The following is a 25746-nucleotide window of genomic DNA, read 5'->3' on the forward strand; positions in this document are numbered from 1 at the left end:
TGCAGTCAGAGTGAGTGATCCTCATCCATCTCAGTGCAGAGGCAGCTGGGTTACGCCAGGGAGGGATTGGCATGACCTGGGTTTGCTTTTACCCAAGCTGGGGAGTCGAGCAGAAACCCCTGCCCCTGCAGAAACCCCACTCTGGCCTGGCTTGTCACACTGTGCCACCTCAGAGACCCGCTCTGTTCCCAGCTCTGGCCCCATGAGGGCTCTCAGAAGCCCAACCCCTCTGCTACCACATTTTTGGAGATGACTGGTGAAGACTCATGTCCATCTTGGCAGGGTGGATGCCAACCCACCCCCCTTAAGGGCTGCCGAGCCCTGCTCGGTTTGCTGTAGGGGACGGTGGGGCTGGTCAGCCTGGGGCACCCGAATGCCTCCCTACAAACGTGATTAATGAATCGTTAGAGATTAAATGAAGAGAACAAGCTGCTGTTGATTTTCACACCCCGCTGGTCTCTGTTGAGGCAGGCTTAGGCTCTCCATCAGCCCCATCCCCTCCTGAGAGCCAGTGGGAGGCTGGGAGGGAAGGATGGACATGGGTGTGCCCACCCCAGCACCCCCCAGCTCTGTGGTCTTGGAGCACTCCAGGGCATAGATCTGGGGATCACCGCTCTGCAGAGAGGTGGAGTCCAAGCCTCTCGGTTGCGGGGGGACTAATCCCGCACCAGACTGGCTGCCAGCCTGAGCCACTGGCCCCCCCCACGGCTGTCTCCTATCCCCGGCGGTCCCTGGGGTTTCCAGCTGCTGGCGTTGGGACTTTAAAGTCAGTGCTCTCGTGCCAACAGCTCTGGGGGGCAGAAACGGCTGCAATGCTGGAGAAAAGGTTATTTCACCCATCAGTGTCATACAGATGCAGCACTTCTTTCTGCTCATCTGCAGCCCAGATGCAGGGGCTGGGTCCAGCCCGTGAGCCTTCCTGCTGCCTTGGGGAGAAGCATTTCCCAAATGCTGGCTGGGGGCTGACTGGCCCCGGCAGGTTTACCTGTGCCATACGGCACAGCTCTGCACCAGCCGCTCCTACTGGGCCCAAGCAGGCTGGTATTGGCCATGGTGTGAAGGCTGGCACCCCCTGATTTCAGTATCCATGATTGCTGGGGGCTCAGAGGAGATCGTGCAGCTCGTACCCTCTCATCCCGGTTTGCTCCAATGAGAAAGGCTGGCAGGCTGGTTTTCATATGTATGCTTTTTAATATCATTAATTCTGTTACACTACACACAACCAGTAACAATGATAAATACTGCAATGGAAATGTTAAAAAAAATATTATACGTGTTTCATGTTTTTGGAAAAAAACCCACATTTTAAAATAAATTAATGCATAAAACTGATGGTAGAAAAAAGAAAACCCAAAACAAACCACAACACAACTGATCTGTTTAAGGCAATACTCTACGCAGACGGTAACAGAAGTACAACAGTGTGCTACATGTTCTGAACAGGAAAAAAGGAAAGAAAAGAAAACCCATACAAGATGCAGATTGATGCTTCAGGAGTGAAAAAACTCCCAAAACCAGATAGTAAAACCAATGGCCAAGTTAAGTGCAGCATTAATACACTCTGCATGTCAAATGATTAGCAGGTTCCTAACATGGACTAAGGTCAAGCTACAACAAATTTAACTTCCTAATTAAAAGGTTATTCAGGTCAAACCCTACATTAAACTCTACTTTGTATTTGGCTGTTTCAGCTATGTTTCACTATATGCAAGGACAGCCGGAAATTCATCTCCTGCTCTTGAGATTAACGCAAAGGTCGGGAGGTCTCTCCTCCTGAAAGATACTTCCATTAACTACATCCAAAAAGGATCTCGCTTTTGGTGATCCTGAAATGCCTCCCGCCACCCCATCCCCTGGGGCACCAGGCACCGCATGGGGAAAGGAGACCTGGGAAGCATTTGCTTGGGTTGACTTTCTTCCAAACTGAGGACATGAAATGGAAGTGCAGATTTGATCCAGACTCGGAGGAGTGCTGTTTCCCTGTCTGCCAGGAATGTCTATCTGGAGCCTGCTGAAAGCACTTTGCCAGCATGGGAGAAACCCAGTATGTATCCAGGCTTTGGATACAGCCACGACATTTGCTATTAAGGTTGGTGCGAAACTCCATACCTGCCTGGACAGCCAATGAACCCCAATTATTAATGCAGCCCAGAACTTGGCCACTGGAAGGTGGACAATAATCATAATGCCAAAAAAATCCCCCTTTCCCTCAAAAAAGAAAAGAAAAGGGACAGTAGCCACTTCCTGCCAGCTTCCCCCTGTGGATCCCCATCAGCTGCCACCTACACAAGATTGGCAGCGCCACATCTCACCAGCATCGACCCAGTACATTCCCAGTAAGGTGCATGTCTGCAAGGTGCTGCCAGGGGGCAAAGAAGCTTCTTGGGACACGGTCAGAGCCTCCTGTACTGTGCTGCTAGAGTGTGTGCAGAGGAAGCTACGGTACACGAGGAAAGAAACCCAAGTGGAGTTATTAGACTTGTGATGGCCAACAACTGTCCGGGCTGCCTTGGGTTTGAGTGGGAGAAGGGGATGCAGAACTGGGCTGAGAGTCACTTTGGTGCAACTGCCTCTGATGCTCATCACTAGTGCATGGGGTGGCGGGGAGGAAAGGTGATGGCTGCTTTGAGAAAAGAGGAGTTGAAGGAGGATGTGTGCAACCTCTGGAAGGAGGTTATTGAAGGAAGGAGTAAAAATGGTTAAAAATGTGCAAAAGGGGGGAATCCCCCCACACTTTCTGAATTTTCTCCCCTGCAAAGACTTCATCCTCTGCAAGAGTCTTTCTCCCTGCAGGACTACAGTCCTACCAGCGTGTCTTACAGCGCCCTGCCCCAGCGCAGCAAGAGCACAGCCGCCAGGCATCCCACCCGCGCCTCTGCTGCAGGTCTCCAGCCCGTACCAGGAACACATGGGCTGGCAGGCCTGGGACCTGGCGCTTAGGTCCCAGACCTCCTGCAGCACCGAGACCGGGAGGGTGGAGGCGGCCAGCTTGGCTTGCTGGATCACACCAAGGTTTTACACTAGCCTGGCGATCCCTCAGCACCACAGCCTTCAGATGGGTGAAGAGAAATCCCAGCCTGCTCTCTGGCTTACCCACCATCATGGTTGTTGGATCTCCAGCTGGTCTGATGTTTGCCTTGGGTTTGTCTCAGGACAGAGGCAGCTACAAGCCAAACACAGCTGCTACCACAGCTTTTCTGTGCAAAGAAACCAAGCAAAGAAATCTGTGAGCTGGGGATGGAGATGAAGGTGATAAAAACCAGAAGGGCTGTTGTGAAGAGAGCTTGTCCAAGTTTTCCAGCTCTCTCTGTGGATCTGTATTACATCTCCCAACAAACTTCGTGTCTCCCAAATGATGTGGGCTCCAGGAAAGTGGGTAACAAATGGAGTTGCACCTTTTTTGGGGTACAGAAGCAAGAAGGCAGCCTCGGTGGACAGCAGTGCTTCCCAGTGAGCTCACCTGGGGCAGCTGGATGGGCAACTAGGGGGGAAATGCTACTCCGGGAGGGCAAACATCTCGCCAGGTAATGGGACTTTTTTCAGCACGGCCTTTCCATGGCCTTTTCTTTTCCTGGTGCCTGCTGTGCTGGTTTCCAGTGACACATCTGAGACATTTTAATGAGGCTTCTTTTGTACTTTCCACTCACTGATGCAATCCCACCACCTGTATCACCATTTGTTACTATGGAAATGGCTCCACAGACCAGGCACAACAAGGCTCGGAGCTACCACCAGTGGCAAGTGTGTCTGGGAAGCAATGGGAACAGCTGTTCTCCACAGGCATCAGGGAAAGCTGCAACCTGTCCTGTCAGTGTCCGTGCTGCTCTGCGACATGGCTTGCTGCCCGGTTGCATGGCCACAGTGCTCTGCTCCTTGTAATCTCGATTAGTCCCCAACCTTTGCCTCCCCAGCAAGCTGTCAAAGCAGTGCTGAGCCAGGCAGCATTTAGCTGCTGTGATCCTGGGATTGCCACCAATGTCAAGGGAGGCAAAGGAGGGGATGTAGCTGTAATTTTTTGGAAGCGATGCAGCAGCTCAACTGCATAATACAGGGAGTAAAAATACAGATGCCAGTCCCTGTGAGAAACCTGCATTAATATTCTGTAGGTAATCCCAGGTCACAACCTCTTCCTCTATGCTAAATTGCTGGCCCTTCTGCTGCAGGGCTTGTGTGGCTTTGTAAGACAGGCAGGTGTGTCTGATGAGATGCAGTTCAAGGTTTGGAGCAATCCCTCTCACAGGAAAGCCTTGAAAGGAAGTGACAAGGATGCAATGTCCTCCTAGAGGTGAAAAGCACCTTAAAATGAAGACGTTCCCATGCCTTCCTCTTAGGCTCAACCTAGTCCAGCTTGCCCTGTGGCACTGCCCATCTGTGCAGATGCTTCTTTTAGATATGAGGAGTAGAAATAGGAGGGTGATGCAAAGAGTCAGCTCTGAAGAGTGGTAGAGGTCAAAGCCAGGGTATATTCATGGTGGCACATGTAGCCTGTGCTTGCTGAGCCAAGCAGCAGCCAAGTGACAAAGCCTACTTCATTCTAGGTAAGAGTGGCCATACCCCATGTGAGCTTGAAGGCGAACGGAAAAGTAAAGGAAGCACCTAGGTGAAAGTGCCAGTTTATACCGTCAAATCATGATATGGATGCTGAAAGTAAGAGCACGAAACTGCTGTGGGAATATCCTAGATGAGCCCTTCAATGCCTTCTTCCCTCCCATCAGCACTCACTATGCCAGCTGCACTCCTCTAAGTTCCTTAACTCTACTAGCAGTGGATGGTGCTGTTGGGCCACCAAATCTTCTTACATGTTCCCTGTGGCAGCATGCAGATTGAGAAGCCAGTTCTGCAAGAGCCAGCTGCCAAATAACTGGGAAACGCATCCTTGCTAAATATCTTCCCCCAAAGCTGTTTAATCTTTCTACTAACCTCCACCCTGCAGCCTTCTGGCACATGCAAGCAATATCAGAAGCTGGTAAACAGAGGGAAAGCAGAGTAGTACTTTGAAAATATGCATAAAATTTCTACAGCATGCTTCTGCATCTTGCTTACAGAGCTATCCTATCAATGGTGCCTGCCACACACTTGGCAACATCTATGCAGGGTGGTGGCAGCATCTTGGGAAGGCAGGTTTCTCCCCTGTGCTGCAGAAGGGATTGGACATCAAGAGGGGATGTGACTTGCCTGAGGTTAAAGCAAATGTGTACCACATGCCAACAGCAGCAAGGGACCCCAGATCTCCTTTCTGTGCTCTAAGTCCAGCAGACTCTCCACAGCAGTATTTGGCTGCGGTGCCAGCTTGGGGACATGGTATTTCTGGGGTGTGCATCTGAAAGCGAGCTTTGCTCCCTGCTGGTATCAGCACTGTACTGAGATAGATTAACTCGGACAACTGGGATCTGCCCTAGGCCAAGACAGCGCTTGGCAACCTCTCTAGTTACTGCTTGTTTTCCTTTTCCTGTCATTCCATCTGGTGCCCAGCTGGGTCCTTCCTTTCTTCAAAAGCATCTTCATGTTTCTGTGGAGTCACATACAGGGCGCTGTACTTTTCAAGCCTCCTACATGCCGTTGTTCAGCTTGCAGGCCAGCCCAAGGACACAGACTCTGCATGGAGAGGAAAGGATTCTGCTCAGGATCACAGACCAATGTGTCAGCCAGCACACAGCTGAGCAGAGCGTGTGCCTCCTTTTGGGAAAGGAGCTGGAGAGACAAACCAGAAGCAGCTGAGTCCATCCTGTCCATGGGGGAGCATCCTGAAGTTCCTTTCAAAGTCCATGCAGCAGGCTTGGTTGCCTGCTTTTGCAGTCGCAAGGCCAAGTGCACGTGTTGGGGGTAGACATGCAGCAACGTCAGATATGATCCAGTGGCTCTTCCAAGGGATCACTTATCACTGTCTGATAAGACATCGAATGAGCCTTTGGGATGGTTGCCTGGACATCAGCCTCCTTTCAGCCAAAGTTTATTATATACAACCACCAGAAAAGCAGACTAGACCGTGTTATCTAAAGACCTTCCTCAACACTAGGAGGACGCTCCTCCTCACAGAGACATGTGGAAATGGGGAGTTTGCAGACTGGAGAGACAGAGTTGAGTGCCGAGACCCTGGACTTCAAAGCCAGCTCACATTTAAGGGCAAAATTAACATCTGTTAAAAGGAAAGGACTTGCTTAAACTCAGGTAATTTGGTGACTAAAATTATATAAAATCCTAATAAAAAGCCATTCTGGCTTTAGGAGGCATCAAATGCAAATTCCTTTGCGGAGGCGCCAGCATCAATATCCTTAAATCCTATTTGCATGGTAATTTAGATGGATAGCAATGCAGCCTTTCATACTTCATGGTATTCCCCTTGGTATTCTGTACAACTTTGGACTGAAAATGGGGCCTGAGAAGACCATCTGGTTTGGTGCAAAGACTGGAATAAGGAACTATTTGCTTTCTTGCATGCAACCTGCATTTAGGAGAGTGCCCAGCAGCTCTGCAGATTTTAGGGCTTTATAATGCTGCGACAGAGAGTCAGGGTCCATGCTTTTTGCTTTTGCCTTCTCTAGGCCATGGTGGCAGAGACTGGTCTAAAGAGAGCAGTGCCAGAACAGCCATGTATCTATACACCTTCCCGGGAAGTCACCACAGTGTAACCTCCAATGAGGGCACAAGGAAAACCTTCTGGCTGAAGCAAAGGTCTGAACATGAGACCAGATAGGGGGAGCCAGCCCAATCTGTGCTTAACACATACTGATGGGCTGTCCACCATATTCCATATGTGGACATACGTGCCAACAAACGTGCCCCGTGGTCATAACCTGCTTAAGGGGCTGTGGTTCAGAAGGGTTAGTGTTCAGTTTTCTATGATAGCCACATATGCATTGCCTTAATCTATTCAGCCTTCCTGATAACGACCCTACACAGGTAACTACTTTTCCCCACCCTTTCTACTTTATTCCCCTAATAAAATATATGAACACAAAGCATAGAGAGGAGAAGCCAAAAAATTGCCATTTTATGGTCCTGTGCTGTCAGGCCAAACCAGCTATTTGTGCAACCAACTCCTTCTGTGTGCAGGGAAAAACACTTGGCCTGTGCTTTGATCTGTACTTGGAGGAAGCACTGGGTGTAACATTTAAATTTATCTCCCTCCCTCCCTAAAGGGTTGTGCTAGAAGCAGATGCACATCACACAATGCAAAGGGCTGTGGACAGCTGCAGGGTGGCAGGGTTGCAAAATGCCTCAGGGCACATGGCAGGCAAAAACCAGCAATAGGGGCAATAAAAGGACTTGGTCATGGTGCCATGGGGCAGTGGTTTTCAGGGAAGGTCTGTCCTTCAGAGGAGAGGTGTTAACCCTGGGAGATACAGTGTCAGCAAGCCTCGTTCTGTCTTAGACTGAACATGATGGCAGCATGACGAGACCTGTGGGACCTGCAGTCCTCCACGGCTGATCCATGTTAAAGGATGGCTTGTTGCTCTAGCAGGCACACTGAAATGCCCCGAGCTCCTGAGCAAGGGCTGTGGGAAAGGCTAAGCGTGTGCAGCCCGGCTGGAAGGCACAGAGACTGACCCAGAAGGATAAATGCGATGAAGATGTTGCATGGTACCAATGCTGAACTGCAAAGTCCCTCTTTAGAAGAGTGAAGATTTAAAGAGACTCAGTCATGTCCTATAGGATTTGGTTTGACCACGGTGATTCTGTTAGGTTTTGACTACATTCCCCATTAAAAAAAAAGACTCCTTAAGGAAAGTTTTTCCCTTTTATCTTTTCTCTCTACACAGTGTTGTTAGAGCCCTTCCCCCACCTCCAGACAACTTGCTAACTTCAACCTGAGCTAGCACTGGAGAGGAAAGCAGGCACACGAAGGAAGAAGCAAGAATTGGAGACCTGATGCTTTGTGCTTCTTCAGAAACGTTTTGGAAATATTCCCCCCCAGCATTACCAGGTGGTGAGAAAGGGAGAGGAATTCACTTGAGGAACACTCTTCCTAGAGGAGCTGGCAAGTTAACCAGCACTTCTGCACAAGGAGGCAGGGGTGCTCAGTAAACAGCACCACTCAGTCCTCTTTCTATGGCCTTTGGGATGGTTGCCTGGACATCAGCCAGGGTGGCAGTGTGCTGTTTTAAGGAGGGGGGGCAAACATAGCTTTAACAGCTGCCCATACCAGCTAGTGAATAATAAAGCCCAGGAATCTTGTGTGCCTGCTCTTTTGCTCATGCTGTGGATGGTATCATGCTTTGCACTGCACAGAGTGAAACCCCAGGATGTTAAATAACTCTCCTCCTAATCATGAAGGGGACTTCTTAAAGACTCAGCTCACTTCATGCAGATGGGGGATCTGTCTGTCGGGGTGGAGCTCAGGCTCTGCCTTGTGACTCAAGAATTCTGATGGGAAGCTCAGAATTGCCCTTGCTTTTTCCCTTCCCCAGGCTATAAAGCAAGTAATGACCCAAGGCAGGCGGTCCTTCCTCCTGGCAGGGCAGGAAAACACACAGTTGTGCCTGTGGCAAAAGATTTCAACACCAAGAAAAATACCAGCCCAACCCTCGCCTGAGCCCCGCACATGCTGAAGCCAGCAGTGTAAGACCGGCCAGGGAGAGGACACGTTTCCTAATTCCAGAAATGATTTTGCATTCAAACCAACCTGCTGGTCAACTGGCAATTCAGTCCAGCAACCTAATGTAACGCCAGGTTTCCTGACTATTCCAGCACCAAATAAAGACAATTGCTCCTGACATGGGACAGCTCTAACACAGACCAAGCCTGGTTCACAAGTGAGCAGAGATGGGATAAACCGTAGTTTCCTCTCATGCGTTTTTTTCAGCTGAAGCTGTTCATAATCCTGCTGTTGCTAAAAACTCCCCTAAAGTCTGACACCACCACACAGATGCCTTCAGCGTCAACAGATCTCTCCCACAGGCACCAAGAGACGCAGTGTCAAGAGAATACCAAGAGTCGAGCACTATAAAAATGTGCTTTCTTCAACTAGCTTTTCCAGCACTGACCTTCAGACTGTACAGCTCTAGTCCTGTCTTGTGCAGGACTCATTTTTTCTTAGTTGAACAAAGTTTAAGATTTCTGGAAGCAGATGGGTCTCACAGGAATTAAGTATAGGCTGAAGTCAGTACATGTGACTGGACTGAACTCAGGAGTACGGTATTCTTGGGCAAGGACTGAATCCCTGAAGAGCATGGATGGATTGCAGATCGAATCTGATGTGTTTGGTGATAATTTAATGTGGAGCTAAGGGTAGATTGCATTGGATACGTGACTCGACAGCTCTAGCTAGTACTGACTCACAGTGAAATGCCACTTATTTGTCCTCTTCGCAAGTGAATGAATTGTGTCATGCTAGTCCTGGCAAGCCTTGCCGTAAGAAAGGATGCCCTGCTCCGTTCCCATTCCTGTGCCCCAGTTACAGTATCATTTTGGTTATGCAAATGAAACAGGTTTAGAGAATGAATTAAGAACTGACCTCCTCTCACTGGTAAAACTCCCTGACACCTCAGACTCACCCCTGATCTCACAGATGGATTGGTTTCGGTGGGCTGGATGACCTGCAGCCCCGTCTGACCCTACCCGTTTTGGAGTAGACACCTTACAAAACATCCCCAGTGCCTACACAAACCAAGGAGGTATCTCTGGACTGCTTAGAATTCGCTCTCCAGACCAGTCAGTTCTGCCAGGCACTGCCTGGCACTTTGAGCAACTTCTCTTTTGTTTAACCATAGTTTAAAATAACTTATCAACCAATCATAAAATGAATTTTTTGGTTTCTCCTGGCTCCATGAACACAAAGAGGTGCACGTCCTACCATAGGAGGAAGCAATGGCTGTTAAGTTTTACAGTTATAGTGGAAAGCACTGATCACAGCCTGCCGGCCTCACTACTGGATGTGACAGGCGGTGGAGGAGGTGGCTTGGCAACACATGCAGGTAGGGTTGACCGATTTAGGGGGGATTAGGTCGAGGTCCTCATCATCTGGGATCTCATCTAACCGGTACCCATCCTTTAGCAGCTGGATGTTCAAGTCTTGGTTGATCTGCTACAGACAAAGAGACAAACAGTCAAACACTTGAGACTTCTTACTTCTGATGGTCGGAAGATGAAGGAGGTCCCTTATTCTGGAATATATTTCCCGATCATTAGCAGCTGCCCCACCAATGAAAGAGTCCTAGTTTTTGACCACAGGTGAGGGCTGTCTTCTGTTCTAGCTTCTTCCAGAATAGGAATATCTGGAGTGAGATATTCCAGAGTAGCAAGTCATTACACTATTTTATTCTGGAATAATCTTTCCATGAAGACAAGCCCTCATTTAAAGTACCGTAATAATAATGTTAATAAACCAACTGACATCTGGGCAGTCCCTCCTCTCAGTCTCGGGTACACTATAGCAGTTGAAAGGTGGTAAAGCCTCTTGGCTTTTCGTAATCTCAGACTCAAGTGCTGTCCAACAATATCTGGGTGAACAACTTCATCAGGACCCAGAGACGGCCCAGATCATTTGATCTGGTCCCTGCTCTTGGCTGTTTCTCTGTGCTTCAGACGTATTTTGCCCAAGGAAGGGACACAAGGGGGAAGGGGTCCCAGCAGCTTGTGTGCAGAATGGCTGCTCAGCACCCTGGGTGTAAAATCAGATCCTGCAGAAGCAGTAGCCAGAGGCTGAGCAACTAATTCAAGAGAAAGCTTGGGAATATATTCAGAAACAATGAAGAGGGATTAACAAGCCTGAGCTTCCTGCCTTTTCTCTTTGAAAGGGCTAGAGTTCATATCTGCAAGTCCTCCCAGGAATTTCTGCCTGCTCCAAGTAAACACGCACTGGGTGACCCTGACTGCCCCAAGAACTGGAAATCACAGCACACCCTCAGATCCTTTATTTGTGTCCTTGGCAAGCATACGATTGCTGAGCTGGCATGACAGACAAGTCGATGCTTTTGCACCACAAGGGCCAACACTGCAGGACTAAGCAGAACTGGGAAAAGCTTGAGTGAAGCCAAAGGTAGCTGTGAAAACAGCCGACGGGCAGATCTCTGTGCCATAGCAGTGCAGGGATGGAGCCAACTGGATCACCAGGGAAGAAAGAAACATGACACAGTTTCTGCCATGGCCCCTTCCAGACTCACAGAGTCTATACCACTAGTGAATTCATTGTGTAGCCATTTCTGGCAATACAAGGCCACTCTAAGCCATTTTTGGCTGCTCTACTATTAGCATTCATGGCAAGGTTGGCAGGAGAGAGTGTAACTCACCTCAGCTGATGAGTATCCCGAGGAGGAATATCTGGACATGTCAAAGTCATCATCACTGCAGGGAAAGACAAGATATAGCAAAGAAGTAAACAGTTAGAGAGACCTGTATTTCCTGGTTAGCCCTATCTCTCTCGTGCTGTGAAGCTGTCCTTGAAGGACAGAGAAGTTACATCAAGGGAGCCTGGAGAGCAATTTTCATCTGTGACCCTCAGATCTTTCCATCATAGTGCTCTTTACTCATGTCTCTTCCTACTTGTTTACACACAAAGAGCAGTAACCACAGTTATGGCATATGCCAAAGGGCACAGCAAGGAAGAGTGCAAGCGGCCTGCAAGAGCGGTTTCAGCAGGAGTTAGCTTCAGTGCTGCAGTCTGGCTTGAAAACTCGCTTGCACCATAATGTGTATCATCTTATTAACACTTTGCATACCTGTCCGTATCCAGGGCTACCAGTGGCTTTTCATCTGGACTCTGGTCTAATGACGAATAGCCCTTATTGGGAACGACGAGCCTGAAATAATTAAATGTTGTCCATTATCCACACAGTAAAGCTCAGTACCACACCTAGTCTAGGGCAAAGCTATAAGATAGTTAGGTTTTCCCCGTTTCAATTCCTTGCAAGCCCTCCCTTATCAGTGAAGATGTTTAAGTGGGTGCAATTCAGAGGAAGCAAGCTGTGTCTCTGGGTAGCTTAGAGCAGCTTCACAGAGATGAACGCTGGACATGCCTTGGGAACATGCTCCTCCCTGGAAGAAAAAAACATTGGGACACTCCGCGCTTCATTCTGGTGAACCTGTTTGGCTAGCACTGCTTGTCCTATCAGATTGCTCATTTTTGTGTTGCTTTTTTTTCCTAGCAATGAGTACATGACACTAGCAATATGTAAATAGGAGAAGGGGGCTAGGGAAAGGCAGAGGCTCAGTGCTCCTACTATTCTACTATTGGAAATCAGGGATGTGGTCTTTCTGCCTGAGTCCCTACCCAGCACCCACCCCCCCCCAACACTTCTGAGGTCTCAGTCCTAAATTTAGTAATATGAGAAATATGAGCTGGTGGGTGCAGCGTAAGAGCCCAGTCAGACTAGCACTTTTTTGAATCCCATTATTTTTAATAACTTTCACTTCATCAGAAGTGTTACAAAGGCTGACGATGACTTTGCACCTTTAATTGCCTGAGAGAGTTTGTGAAATGGAATACAGGCTTCAGAGCTTCTAGGATAAGGAAAATGCATTAATACAATGGTACCTAGTTCACAACAGAGTTCTTTCATCCACAAAACTGCACAAAGACTTTGGTTCATATTTAAAATAAGATCAACAAAACTGAGCAAATGGAATAAGATTCTATGTTCAGCAGGTGGGAACCGTAAGAGTGATGAAAACCTCCTCGTTCAGTGGGTTAACTCAGGTTTTCTCCGAAATGAAGAACTGGTCTTTAACAACACACAGTGATGCGCAATGATGCTTCACTAAGTGTTTGGGAAATATAAACCTAAAGATGATAATCCATCTCATCCATGCTCCAACTGCTCTCTACCTACCTGAAATGTTTTTCTGCTTCTGATCAGAAAATTTCAGGAAACCATTACAATTTTAGCAATACAAAGGCCTGCCAGGCACTGAAGATGGGCAGGCTCAGGAAGAGTAAAATATATCAAATATTATCACAAAGCAGATATATAGGTTCATGACTAGTTGTATTTTCTTACTGTGTTCACTGAAACGCAAGATTAAAGAAATTAATTTTAAAACTGATGCAGAATTTCCAACCTGCTGCACCAGGGGACTGGAGAAAATGGGATCCACTTGCAAAATTCAATACACCTTCTCATAGCATTGGGATGGTCCTTCTGCTCCTGAAGCATGTAGGAAGGAAGTCAAGAAGAAAAGAAGTCTGGAACTGAAGCTGTGATCTGGCAGCAGCGGCTTGCCCATACGGGTATCAGAAATACTGACTTCCATTCTTGCTCTCCAGTTTTCAAGTCACAGAATCACAGAATCGTTTAGGTTGGAAAAGACCCTTAAGATCATCAAGTCCAACCGTTAACCTAATACTGACAAGTCCACCACTAAACCATGTCCCTAAGCGCCGCATCTACACGTCTTTTAAATACCTCCAGGGATGGTGACTCCACCACTGCCCTGGGCAGCCTCTTCCAATGCTTGACAACCCTTTTGGTGAAGAAATTTTTCCTAATACCCAGTCTAAACCTCCCCTGGCGCAACTTGAGGCCATTTCCTCTTGTCCTATCACTTGTTACTTGGGAGAAGAGACCGACACCCACCTCGCTACAACCTCCTTTCAGGGAGTTGTAGAGAGCGATGAGGTCTCCCCTCAGCCTCCTTTTCTGCAGGCTAAACAATCCCAGCTCCCTCAGACGCTCCTCATAAGACTTGTTCTCCAGACCCCTCACCAGCCTCATTGCCCTTCTCTGGACACGCTCCAGCACCTCAACGTCCTTCTTGTAGTGAGGGGCCCAAAACTGAACACAGTATTCGAGGTGCGGCCTCACCAGGGCTGAGTACAGGGGCACCATCACTTCCCTACTCCTGCTGGCCACACTATTTCTGATACAGGCCAGGATGCCATTGGCCTTCTTGGCCACCTGGGCACACTGCCGGCTCATGTTCAGCCGGCTGTCGACCAACACCCCCAGGTCCTTCTCTGCCAGGCAGCTTTCCAGCCACTCTTCCCCAAGCCTGTAGCGCTGCATGGGGTTGTTGTGACCCAAGTGCAGGACCCGATGCTTGGCCTTGTTGACCCTCATACAGTTGGCCTCGGCCCATCGATCCAGCCTGTCCAGATCCCTCTGCAGAGCCTTCCTACCCTCGAGCAGATCAACACTCCCGCCCAACTTGGTGTCGTCTGCAAACGTACTGAGGGTGCACTTGATCCCCTCATCCAGATCATTGATAAAGATATTGAACAAGACCGGCCCCAAAACTGAGCCCTGGGGAACACCGCTCGTGACCGGCCGCCAACTGGATGTAACTCCATTCACCACAACTCTCTGGGCCCGGCCGTCCAGCCAGTTTTTGACCCAGCGCAGAGTACACCTGTCTAAGCCGTGAGCTGCCAGCTTCTCTAGGAGAATGCTGTGGGAGACAGTGTCAAAGGCGTTACTGAAGTCCAGGTAGACCACATCCACAGCCTTTCCCTCATCCACCAGGCGGGTCACCTGGTCATAGAAGGAGATCAGGTTGGTCAAGCAGGACCTGCCTTTCATGAACCTGTGCTGGCTGGGCCTGATCCCCTGGTTGTCCTGTACATGCCGTGTGATGGCACTCAAGATGATCTGCTCCATAACCTTCCCTGGCACCAAAGTCAGACTGACAGGCCTGTAGTTCTCCGGAACTGCTCCATATATACTGACTGATGGTTGTTACTGTATCATGAGTGAACAAAGCACTATCAGGGGATCTAAGAGAAGAACCCTTTGTGGTGAAAAAATCACTACATCTTTTTCTTGAGAAGTATCTTTTTTCTTAATAACACAGAACTTCAATTTTTCTGCAACAGACAAAAACTGTGATAATGTCTCTGCCCCGTTCTAAGTCTTTCCCTCACATCCTGATTGTCCTTATTTTTGCTTCCCACTGTCCTTGGAACAAAGCCGGGTAGCAGTCGTAGCTGCTTTCATCCGCAGCTGTCCCAGTATGAGCTTCTTGTCTTGGTGTTTTTGCTCACTTAACATGAAATATGTTATGACACAAATCTGAGCTGAGGTAATCCTCAGAGTGGACTGCAATATCTGGCTGTGTCCAAGTGGTGCGGATGGTGTTGTGGGCTCTGCCTGTGCTTGTAGCAAGTGTGACAGCATCATCCCAACCTCGTTCACATTTTATTTGGTCTTAGGGAGACTGAGCTTGTTTACGGATCCAGATCCTTTCACCTCTAGGGCTGGCTGTGCCCCTGCCCCAGGAGAAGACCGAACGGTGAAGGCAACCTGGTACTAGAGGCTGGATGTCAGAAATTCATACAGATAATACAGAAGAACAGAAGAACAGAAGCCTTGGGGAAGGAGGAGGAGGTGGAGTAGAGACTAGGAGAGGCAATGTGGTTTGCCTGAAAGAAGGAAAACATATTTTATGAGAACAGCAGAACTGTTAAAAGGGGGGAAATGGCTTTAGCTTATTCTCCTCCTGCAGAGACCAGAAGAAGCCAACAGTTCAGACTTAAACCATAACCTGGATGTTTTGCGGTGTATCCCAGTGGAGTGTCTCCCATTATACTGTAACTGTTATACTGTGAAAAGAAGCTGCTTGAACAAGCTTGTGGCATTTCTGCCTTCCTGGGGTTGTGTCGTGGTTTAACTCCAGCCAGCAACGAAGCACCACACAGCTGCTCACTCACTCCTCCCGCAGTGGGATGGGGGAGAGAATCAGAAGGGTAAAAGTGAGAAAACTCATGGATTGAGATAAAGACAGTTTAATAAGTAAAGCAAAAGTTGTGCACACAAGCAAAGCAAAACAAGGAATTCATTCACTGCTTCCCATGGGCAGGCAGGTGTTCAGCCATCTCCAGGAAAGCAGGGCTCCATCACGCGTAACAGTTACTTGGGAAGACAAAATGCTGTAACTCTGAATGTCCCTCCCTTCCTCCTTTTTCCCCCAGCTTTATATGCTGAGCATGACGTCATATGGTATGAAATATCCCTTTGGTTGGTTGGGGTCAGCTGTCCCAGCTGTGTCCCCTCCCAACTTCTTGTGCACCTCCAGCCTACTCGCTGGTGGGGTGGGGTGAGAAGCAGGAAAGGCCTTGACTCTGTGTAAGCACTGCTCAGCAATAACAAAAACATCCCTGTATTGTCAACACTGTTTCCAGCACAAATCCAAAACAGGGCCCCACACTAGCTACTATGGAGAAAATTAACTCTACCCCAGCCAAAACCAGCACAGATTGCCCTGTCTGTGGCAAGACAGACCGAACCACTCCGAGATATTACTAGGGCTGTGCTTGTGGTGCAGCTTGGTTCCCAGAAAGCCAAGGGAGCTGGAGGATGAAGGGACTTGGGCTGGTGAGACGCTGTGCCAGACACCTCCCAGCCACATGGGAACAATGGAGCTTGGCTACATCTGCTACTAGAGCAATGGCTCCAAACCTCTGTTTTGCAGATCCCAAGGGATGCTTCTAAAAGCTGTGTGAAAAGTAACTAAGAAAAGCAAGTCTACTACCAGTAGGCTATGCTTGGCTGTGGAGGGGTCCACACGTCCTCTGAACAGTGCTCAGATGTCCACAAATGGAATAAAACTGAGCTGGCTGTTTGAAAGCTTTTGTCAATAGGTGTCACTGCTCTGCTCTTCCCCACTCAAATCACTCTTCTTTCAATCGGCAGCTCGGAAACAGCAACCTCTCCAAGCAGAAGTCACTAATTTTACAGGTAGGCACCTGTGCTTATCCCATTTTCTCTCCCCTACCATCTTCCTCCGCTAATTTCAGTGTTTCTAAATCTCTCAAGCAGCAAATCTGCTACCATTCCTCTTGGGAAGCTAGCATGCAGCCTATTGCCAAAAGAAACCAGTCTTTCCAGCTTGTATTTGGAAGACAAAGATGAACAGTGGGTGTGGAAAACCCAGCTGAGAGCATTTGCTGAACTTCTTGCTGCCACAAAGGGCCTGGCTCCTTTATATGGTCTCAACCACCAAACACAGAGCAGGGAGCAATGCAGCATTTTCCACCAACATGCAGCAAGAAATTCAGCAAATTAATGTGAACAAGGAACCTCATCTGTTGGATATGTTGCATACAGAGAGGCTCTGACCTGCAGCTCCTGTTCTACTCAATATATGGTAATCCAGGCAGCTTTGCCATTCATCAGTAAACACACAGCATTCACGCAGATTCTTCTGTCATTTTAAGCGAGGTCCTCCACTGAAAACTGCCACCTTTCTAGTAGCATGCAAAGTGTGCAATCCCATGGGCTCAGGGGGGTTCCTGCCTCCTGAATGCAGGTAAGTAATACATTGGTGTACTGAAGCTTGTATGGAAAAAACAGAAATACTCTAGAAGAAAGTATTCAGCTGGGAATGTCTTTGTTTACAGCAGTTTGTAGCACTGTCTGATACTGTCATACAGAGATGTGCCAAAGCAGCTCCAGCAAAGTATGACCATGCTGTTCAAAGTGCGGAGGAGGTATATAGCAAAGCATACAGAGATGGATTATTTACAAGCCTTCATTAAGTCAATCAGTATGGGGAAGGGGTCATCATCAAAAAGGAGCAGGGGAACTACTGCGATAAAAGCAGCCAAGGCAGAACTAAGCTCTAAACCAGTTTGCGTTACATGAAGCAGCATCGTACCTCTCCTGCCGGCAGGATTATGTGTTACATGAGGCTACCCAAAACATGCAAGACAGCTGTCTCAAACCCCTGATTTCAACCAGGCTGGGCTGCCTCTGCCTCCTGCAGGCTGCACTGTCACTGGTCCTGGGCTCAGCTGTTCCTGCACCTCCCCAGGGGATGGGATGCAACACAGCATGGAGCATTTGGGCCTGCTAGCTCCGGGAAGGAGCTCTCGCAGCATGTTCAGCAGTAGGCGAATGGCAATGAACATTGTCCTTGCCCATCCTAAGGCCATGAGGGAGCCAGCTTAGAGCACAGCTGAGTGCTTTTCCAGTCCTTTACCTTGTTCGTGCCATCACATTGTTCTTCTTGGGCTGCTGATTAACTGGGCTTCCCATGTTGCCGTTCTTCAGGGAGCCCTTCCGAGCCAGCTCCCTCTGCTTCTCTGCATATGGGATACAAAAGGGAAAAGCAAAATTAGGGCAACAGCCTGGCTGGCCACAGCTGCAGAAACTTAGATTTGATAGCGTCAAAAGGCATAGCAGAATTAATAGCAAAGGACATGAGCTCTCCGTCTCCCAAGGAGGAACTCTGCAAAGGCCGGATGAGCTGTGTCTGATTGCCTTCACGGTCACCAGGGGCTAAAACTATTGTACCTTGACTCACAGCAGCTTGTTGACAACGCCACACTAAGATGGTCATGGAGCTTCTGCTGAGGCAGAGAAAGGGCAGAGACCTTGTCTCTATCTGCACCCAGCTGCTGCATGGACCCTAAGACTGCGCTTTGTGCCAGGCAAGGGAATTTATCCTTCTACCTTTTCTCCTCCTATTGAGGCTGCCACTGAGAGGCCCAGGGGGGATAGGAAAGCGTCTCCATCAAAGCAGCACCATCATTTAGTGTTAGTCCAGCCTAGCCTGACACCAGGCCTGAGTTATTACTGCTTCCCTAGACGGCAACTCACCAGACTAACAGACCCTACAGCAGAAAGTGTTGCTGCCTTCCCTGCTCCTCCTCCTGGCAATCTGTGATGTCCCCCATGTGTCTTTCTCTTTTATCTCACATTGATTCTTGAGAGCTTGCTTTCTTTATTTAAAAAAAAAAGTGAAACATTTTGCAGCTGTATTTTTAAACAGCATATTGTTTGCTTAAATTTTCAGAGCGTGTTCTACTCGCTGCTGAAATGTACCTTAAAACACGGACAGTACATTAAGCTTTATGTATTCAGTGCAAGAGGGGATTTAAATTAGCTTCTCCTTTAGGAGAGACTATTTCTGTTAATAACTTCTCACCACAGGATCACAACTAGAATTCAGGTCCTAAAGCTAAGCCTTCTACAGGTATGCAATGTCTGTGCTGTATTAATACGGCCCTGCCTCCAGCAGGGATAGGAGCCCATGGATGATGGGTTTTCATATAAGCTGATATTCAGTTTTCTGATTCAAAGTCCTTCCTTGTTTCTTGTGGGAAATCAGTTGGGTTGAGTTAGCAATTAGCTGCAAAAGTTGAGCTAACTGCCCCAATCTCATCCTGCAACGCCAGGCAAGGCTTGTAGGGAAAAGCCGAGCGTGGGGCCAGTAAGGCAGGAAAGGGACCGGTTAAAAACGTTCTCTAGAGTGTGAGAAAATGTTGGGAACTGTTTTTGTGGCACGCCTGAACAATAGGGGTTTACCAGACTGCTGGCTGGGGACTTGAATAATGAATTTGTTTTGCTTTTGCTTCCCCTGCGGTGTGTGAAATGTGCTGATATATTTTTTTCTCCTGCAGGTTTTATTCCCCTTGGAGAGAAAAGCACCTTTTCCCACTTGTCATGGAAAAGTGGCATACCTACCAGGGTGTACAAGTGCAACGTGGGCCAACTCTGTCCCTTCCACACAGGTAAGAGCTGGGGGACACATGTCCAAGGCTGCCTTTTTTGAGGGACAAATAAGCAGCAGAGATGCCTAGAGATCATGATGATAAGTGTGGCTGAGGAACCTGCAGGGAAGAGTACATACTCCTACAAACCATGTCCAGCCCTGCTCTTGCTGACAGCAGAGATGAAAAAATGCTCATTGAACTTGGCAGGAAAAGGATCGGGTTAATAACTCTCTCCGGCATCAGCAACAAAGAGACTGATACATGATTGAAGTCAAAACCTTAAATCAGAGTAATTTCTCAGGACTGGAACTTGCAAATGTTATCTCTGTCTCCGGAATAAAAGGCTGGTATTTTGCAGGCCATGTGAATTTTGCTATTCAGACACAGAGGGATAAAGGAGGGTTTTATGGAGGCAAATGTTTACAACCCTAAATACAACCTGACTTCCACCCATCTACACCAGAAGCTCCAGCGCTGACCACAAATACACAAAGCTGAGACAAGCTACCAATGCTTTAAGAGGCTGTATAATTCACAAAAGGCACCTGACCCAGAAACAAGGTTACAGGTTTCATTTTCTGTCAAAGCAGTTAAGGCCTGCCTAAGCCTTTGAAATGGACTGGTACTCCTGCTTTCTATAGATTGCTCGGTACAAGCACTAATGCTCTTCTCCAACTCAGATTACTCATTCAGTTGATGAACTGGACTTTCATTAAGTGTCTTTTTCCTCTAGTAGGTCTCTCCATGACTATTTCTATGCTATTACTGAGTACTATTGCAACGTGTGGGTCTGAACGATACGAGATTTCCTATTTAATCCCTTCTTTCACTTACTTAGTGGCTTGGAGTGAACAATCCCAATGCAATGTAAGTGTGGTAGGAACATCCATGCCTGTGTCCACAGCCAGATTTCTTAAGCATGAATCAACAGTTCATCACCCTTTTGGATGCTATGAATCCTGAGTCCCTGGTGGCCAAAATGCAATGGCTTCCAGGGGGAATGGGAGGCCTACTGAGTCCTGGTGTGTTAGGACAAGCTCCTGGAAGGTGGTGATGTGCATGAGTCACATCAGGCTTTGAGGCAAGGAAACCTAGTATTTGAGCCTTACAAGTATTTTGAACTACTGCTGCTTCCACCATCACCCAAGGGAGATTTTGGGTGCCAATCTCTTGCAGTAATTCTGGGCTATAAATTCCAGCCTTGCACACCAAACATCAGGTCCATCAGAATGGGAGAAGGAGGTTTTCAGTGCCTGTTCTGTGTGATGCTTCCTCCTGGTGTAGCAGGTGGAGTTTGTGAACCCCATTTCTAGGTAGTGAGCTCTTTCCCTGGTTTCCAGCTCATCTGGTTTTCGCCCTCAGATTGAGGCAATTGAAGGCCAGGTTCCCAAACTCGAAGTACCTGAGTTCTTTTAGAAATGTGACTGATTTAGGCACTTCTGAACATGTTACTTTCAGGGTCCAATATTTTAACAAAACTCTGTAATTTCACAAATTAAAGTAGTTCTCATAGAATCTGCAATCAGACACATAACCAGCACAGTAAAGACAAAGTGAGAGAAGGAACCACAACCTAGCCTTGATAAATAAATGGCATTTTTCTTTAAAGTCTGCCCCATACTGGCTGATGCTACACCCACATGAGCATGAGTCCTAAGATCACAACCCTCCACTGACCCAACTGTGCTAACCTTTGTGTGAAACCTGGCAACTATGCACCTGGGCAATTCTCAGGAAATGAACAGCTAAGATGCTCTTTCCTTCTGAGTCATTCCAGATTCTCTGATATGGTAGTCAAGTATTCCCCGTTGGACTTAGATGAGACCTGTGTTCCCACATGTCTCCCCCAGCCTCAAGGCTGCTGCTTAGCTTGAGACATTGAGGGCATGGTCCCACCAGAGGGGATAGGCATAGCTTGTCCTCAGCACTTGGCATTTTCTGGTGCTGGCTATGAAAAAGGTTTCCATGTCTGTGATGGCCTGTGCTGCCTGCAGTGTTCCAGTACATGCAATGAACTTCCAGGAAGGCAACACAGCTTGATGGAAAGTCAATGCTGACCCTACAGAACTGCCTAATTCTGGGCAACTCTTGGGCACCAGAAGAATGAGAAAAGGTTAACAGGCACTCCTGCCAAATACAGAGAAAATGGGACATACAAGAACAAACAAAAAACCAGAAGACTCTGATTTCCAGCCACTGGTTATTTCGTGTCTGGTGAATTTGCTGTTGGATGATCAATGAAAAGCTAATACAGCAGAGATAGATACAAGGTGAAGGACAGAGACTTGGAGATGGGGAAGCCAGAATGAAACAAGGCTGCTCTCCAGCTATGTCAGAGAAATCACTAATTACTGGCAGTAAAAGAGCAGTATAACAGCAGAGCTCCAACGATGCTCTTTACATGGCATTTGCAAGTATTTGAAATAAGTTGTTTAGCTTTCATTTCACTTGGCTGTTCTACCATTGTACCCAGTGAAATACTCACACCTGTGGTTTGTCATCCCCCTTCCCATGAAATGGTTATGGGTGACTAAGCACACTGCGAGTACAGGTGCTATGGCTTGCAGAGCCAACAGGCAATCATTAGCAATACCAGCAGGGCTGGTATGGCTAGGGGAGAGACAGCTTTAACCAAGTCCAGGTTCCTGCTGGCTTTTCACTAATCTTCCAGACAAACACTTCCTTGAAGAAGCAGGATAGAGCAGAGGAGGTTGGGAGGACATGAAGCAGCCTGCATGTGCCTTTGACATTAAGAAGTATGCTCAATTAGGAGTCTGAAGATCCTGTCTGATTATTAGCTGGGTTGTTGTGTTGGGTAATGTATTGGGTTTGCATGGCAAGGTTTTGGTAGCGGGGGAACGACAGGGGTGGCTTCTGTGAGAAGCTGCTAGAAGCTTCCCCTATATCCAATGGAGCCAATGCCAGACAGCTCCAAGACGGACCCGCTGCTGGCCAAGGCAAAGCCCATCAGTGATGGTGGTAGCGCCTCTGTGATAACATATTCAAGAAGCAGGAAAACAACTGCGCTACTGCAGCCAAAGAGAGGAGTGAGAATATGCGAGAGGAACAACTCTGCAGACACCAAGGGCAGTGAAGAAGGAGGGGGAGGAGGTGCGCCAGGCGCTGGAACAGATTCCCCTGCAGCCCGTGGTGCAGACCATGGTGAGGCAGGCTGTCCCCCTGCAGCCCATGGAGGTCCACGGTGGAGCAGACATCCATCCGCAGCCCGTGAAGGACCCAGCGCCAGAGCAGGTGGATGCCCAAAGGAGGCTGGGACCCCGTGAGAAGCCCACGCTGGAGCAGGCTCCCGGCAGGACCTGTGGACCCATGGATAGAGGAGCCCACGCTGGAGCAGGTTTGCTGGCAGGACTTGTGACCCCACAGGGGACCCACGCTGGAGCAGTCTGTTCCTGAAGGACTGCACCCCATGGAAGGGACCCACGCTGGAGCTGTTCATGAAGAACTGTAGCCTGTGGGAAGGACTCACGTTGGAGAAGTTCGTGGAGGACTGTCTCCCGTGGGAGAGACCCCACGTTGGAACAGGGGAAGAGTGTGAGGAGTCCTCCCCCTGAGGGGGAAGGAGTGGCAGAGACAATGCATGATGAGCTGACCACAACCCCCATTCCCCGTCCCCTTGCACTGCTGAGGGGAAAGAGGTAGAGAAAATGGGGAGTAAAATTAAGCCCAGGAAGAAGGGGGAGGTGGGGGGAAGGTGTTTTAAGATTTGGTTTTATTTCTCGTTATCCTACTCTGATTTGATTGGTAATAAATTAAACTAATTTCCCCAAGTTGAGTCTGTTTTCCCCGTGACAGTAATTGGTGAATGATCTCTCCCTGTCCTTATCTCGACCCACAAAGTTTTGTTATATTTTCTCTCCCCTGTCCAGTTGAGGAGGGGGAGTGATAGAGCAGCTTTGGTGGGCACCTGGCATCCAGCCAGGGTCAACCCACCACCGGTAGTCTACCTGGCTCCATGCTTGAGTGGAGAAAAGCAGCATTAGCTTCTGTTTCTGTGGAGAGCTCAGAAACAGAGACAGCTGTGCTGTCAGCCTGATGCACTGAGGAATCTGGCTGCACCAGTTCCACTTAAGCTGATCCTGGACATTGTGTCAGAAGAGGAACACGTGGAGCAGCACATGTGTGTGTTTGTGTGTGTGTGAGGAGGGGGTCTAGGATCCTTCTGACATGACTGTACTGCTCTGAACAGCATGCAGGACAGCCTTTCATCTGGACCTGCCAACCACATCACATCTTGCCCATCCTTTCTTGTCCACCTTGTCACTTCATCTTTAAGACTTTGCCCCCTTATGACTTTAAAATCACTTAAAGAAAGAAGATGAATCTGCTCAATGAGCAAGCTGCTACCTTTGTGCTAGCCTCACGCTAGCCCGTTCTGCTTGCTGACCCCATCTGAGCCATTCAACATCTGCTCCAAGTGCTGCTTCAAGGTAAGCTCTACTGGTGACAAAACAACAGCCAAAGAAGCCCACAGAGCTTTCAGTAAGGCAGGAATAACACCTAAGTATAAAGGAGCAAAGGAAATGCATGCTGCAGACACAATCAGGACCGTAACTGGCCCAGCCTTGCGTCCTGTCTGGCAATGGTCTTGTATGCCATGCACGCATACATGCTGCACGCAAAGGTCCTCAATAAGATGGTGCCCCAGCATGCTAAGCACTCAGCAAACCATCCCTGCCCTGGTGTGCTTTCACCTGCCTGATTTAGGATGTGTCAGAGGATGGGCAAATAACTGCATGCTGACAAATGAAGCACACTGCCACAGGGAACCTCCGTTAGAGAAAGTCATGTGTAAGTCAGGAATTCTCCCCTTACCACTGGGAACAGCTACAGCCCTAATGAATTATTTCAAGCACTGCTGTATTACTTAGTGCAATTTAAAATGGTTACCTGTTCAGCTGGCTGGATGTTTCTAGCTGCTTTATGATGAGGGAAAATAGTAATGGAGCATGTGAAGCAGAATGGACTTAACATGAATGTGTCTATGTTAAAAATCAGACTTGAATAAATCCTTACAATTACTCCTCTGGTTTCAGTGTTTAAACAAAATCATAACTAGTTTTAATAACGTTTTCCTGTTTTTTTAAAAATGAAATACTGAACAGCTTCTTTGGTACATGTTGCTATGTAGGGGGGCATTGGTTTTGCTTACACTCTGCCCCAAACCAGAAATGGCAAAGTAGCCATATGCTTCAGTCTCCTGCAGAATTGCTCCTTTTGCGATATCAGGCAAAGCAGACAACCCAGGAATTTGGTGAACATCACCCTGTACTATGCTGAAGAGCTATTTGGAGGGTCAGACCCCCCCAAATCCGTGGTTCCCATTTGTCCCAAGATAGTGAGTGACTCTGGCTATGGTCAGACAGTGGTGAGTGGAGAGTGGTTTAGGATGCCATCGCCTCTCACTGCCACTGTGCTTGACTAGGTGCATCCCCCTCAACTGAGGCAGCCTGATCAGCACAAACACCATTCAGTAACAGACGAGGACGATTTGCTTCCTTTGCACCGTGGGTTGGAAGCACGCAGATGCTGACTACTCCTGTCTCTTTGCTGAGAGCTGCTGGCTGAACCTCACTAACTCAATTGCTTGTGAACCTGCCTAACCATGAAGAGACAGAGCTTCCTGCTATGCGGACAGTGCAGCGTGAGTCCATGGGATTTGCAGCAGTGGGAAGACAAAGAGAAATTAATCCAGTGTGGCAGAGTTGCATTTTTCCATCTTCAAGGACTATGAGGTGACATTTTGGGTTGTATTTGCCTCTCTGTCCCCCACGGTCAGCCAAACCATTTCAGAGGCTGAGGACTGCAGCGATTCCTGATGAATTCTACCTTCTCAAACAAGCTGAGAATTTACATTACATAGTAAATAAAATTAATCTGTCTCTTTAGATCATAGAATCACAGAATCATTTAGGTTGGAAAAGACCCTTAAGATCATCAAGTCCAACCGTTAACCTAGCACTGACAAGTCCACCACTAACCCGTGTCCCTAAGCACCACATCTACACATCTTTTAAATACCTCCAGGGATGTGATTCCACCACTTCCCTGGGCAGCCTGTTCCGATGCTTGACAACCCTTTTGGTGAAGAAATTTTTCCTACTATCCAGTCTAAACCTCCCCTGGTGCAACTTGAGGCCGTTTCCTCTCGTCCTATCGCTAGCTACTTGGGAGAAGAGACCGACCCCCACCTCGCTACAACCTCCTTTCAGGTAGCTGTAGAGAGCAATGAGGTCTCCCCTCAGCCTCCTTTTCTGCAGGCTAAACAATCCCAGCTCCCTCAGACACTCCTCATAAGACTTGCTCTCCAGACCCCTCACCAGCCTCGTTGCCCTTCTCTGGACACGCTCCAGCACCTCAAC

The 25746-nt window shown here is 48.2% G+C and overlaps 1 protein-coding gene across 3 annotated transcripts in view; it reads right to left on the minus strand.

Moving 5' to 3' along the window:
* Positions 1-1168: 1168 nt before the first annotated feature.
* The window catches only part of FAM219A (family with sequence similarity 219 member A), a 107040-nt gene continuing 82462 nt past the window's right edge, over positions 1169-25746 (minus strand). For 2 of the 3 annotated variants that reach the window (XM_076363316.1, XM_076363314.1), the window contains exons 3-6: positions 17851-17953; positions 11658-11738; positions 11229-11283; positions 1169-10024 (exon numbers count right to left, since the gene is read on the minus strand). In XM_076363316.1, the coding sequence (XP_076219431.1) occupies positions 9866-10024; positions 11229-11283; positions 11658-11738; positions 17851-17953 (398 nt within the window). In that variant the 3' untranslated portion in view covers positions 1169-9865. The remainder of the gene's footprint in view (positions 10025-11228; positions 11284-11657; positions 11739-17850; positions 17954-25746) is intronic. The other variant, XM_076363315.1, reaches the window with a different exon arrangement.

Source organism: Aptenodytes patagonicus, chromosome Z, assembly GCF_965638725.1.
Source record: "Aptenodytes patagonicus chromosome Z, bAptPat1.pri.cur, whole genome shotgun sequence".
In the NCBI taxonomy this organism is placed as follows: Eukaryota; Metazoa; Chordata; class Aves; order Sphenisciformes; family Spheniscidae; genus Aptenodytes; species Aptenodytes patagonicus.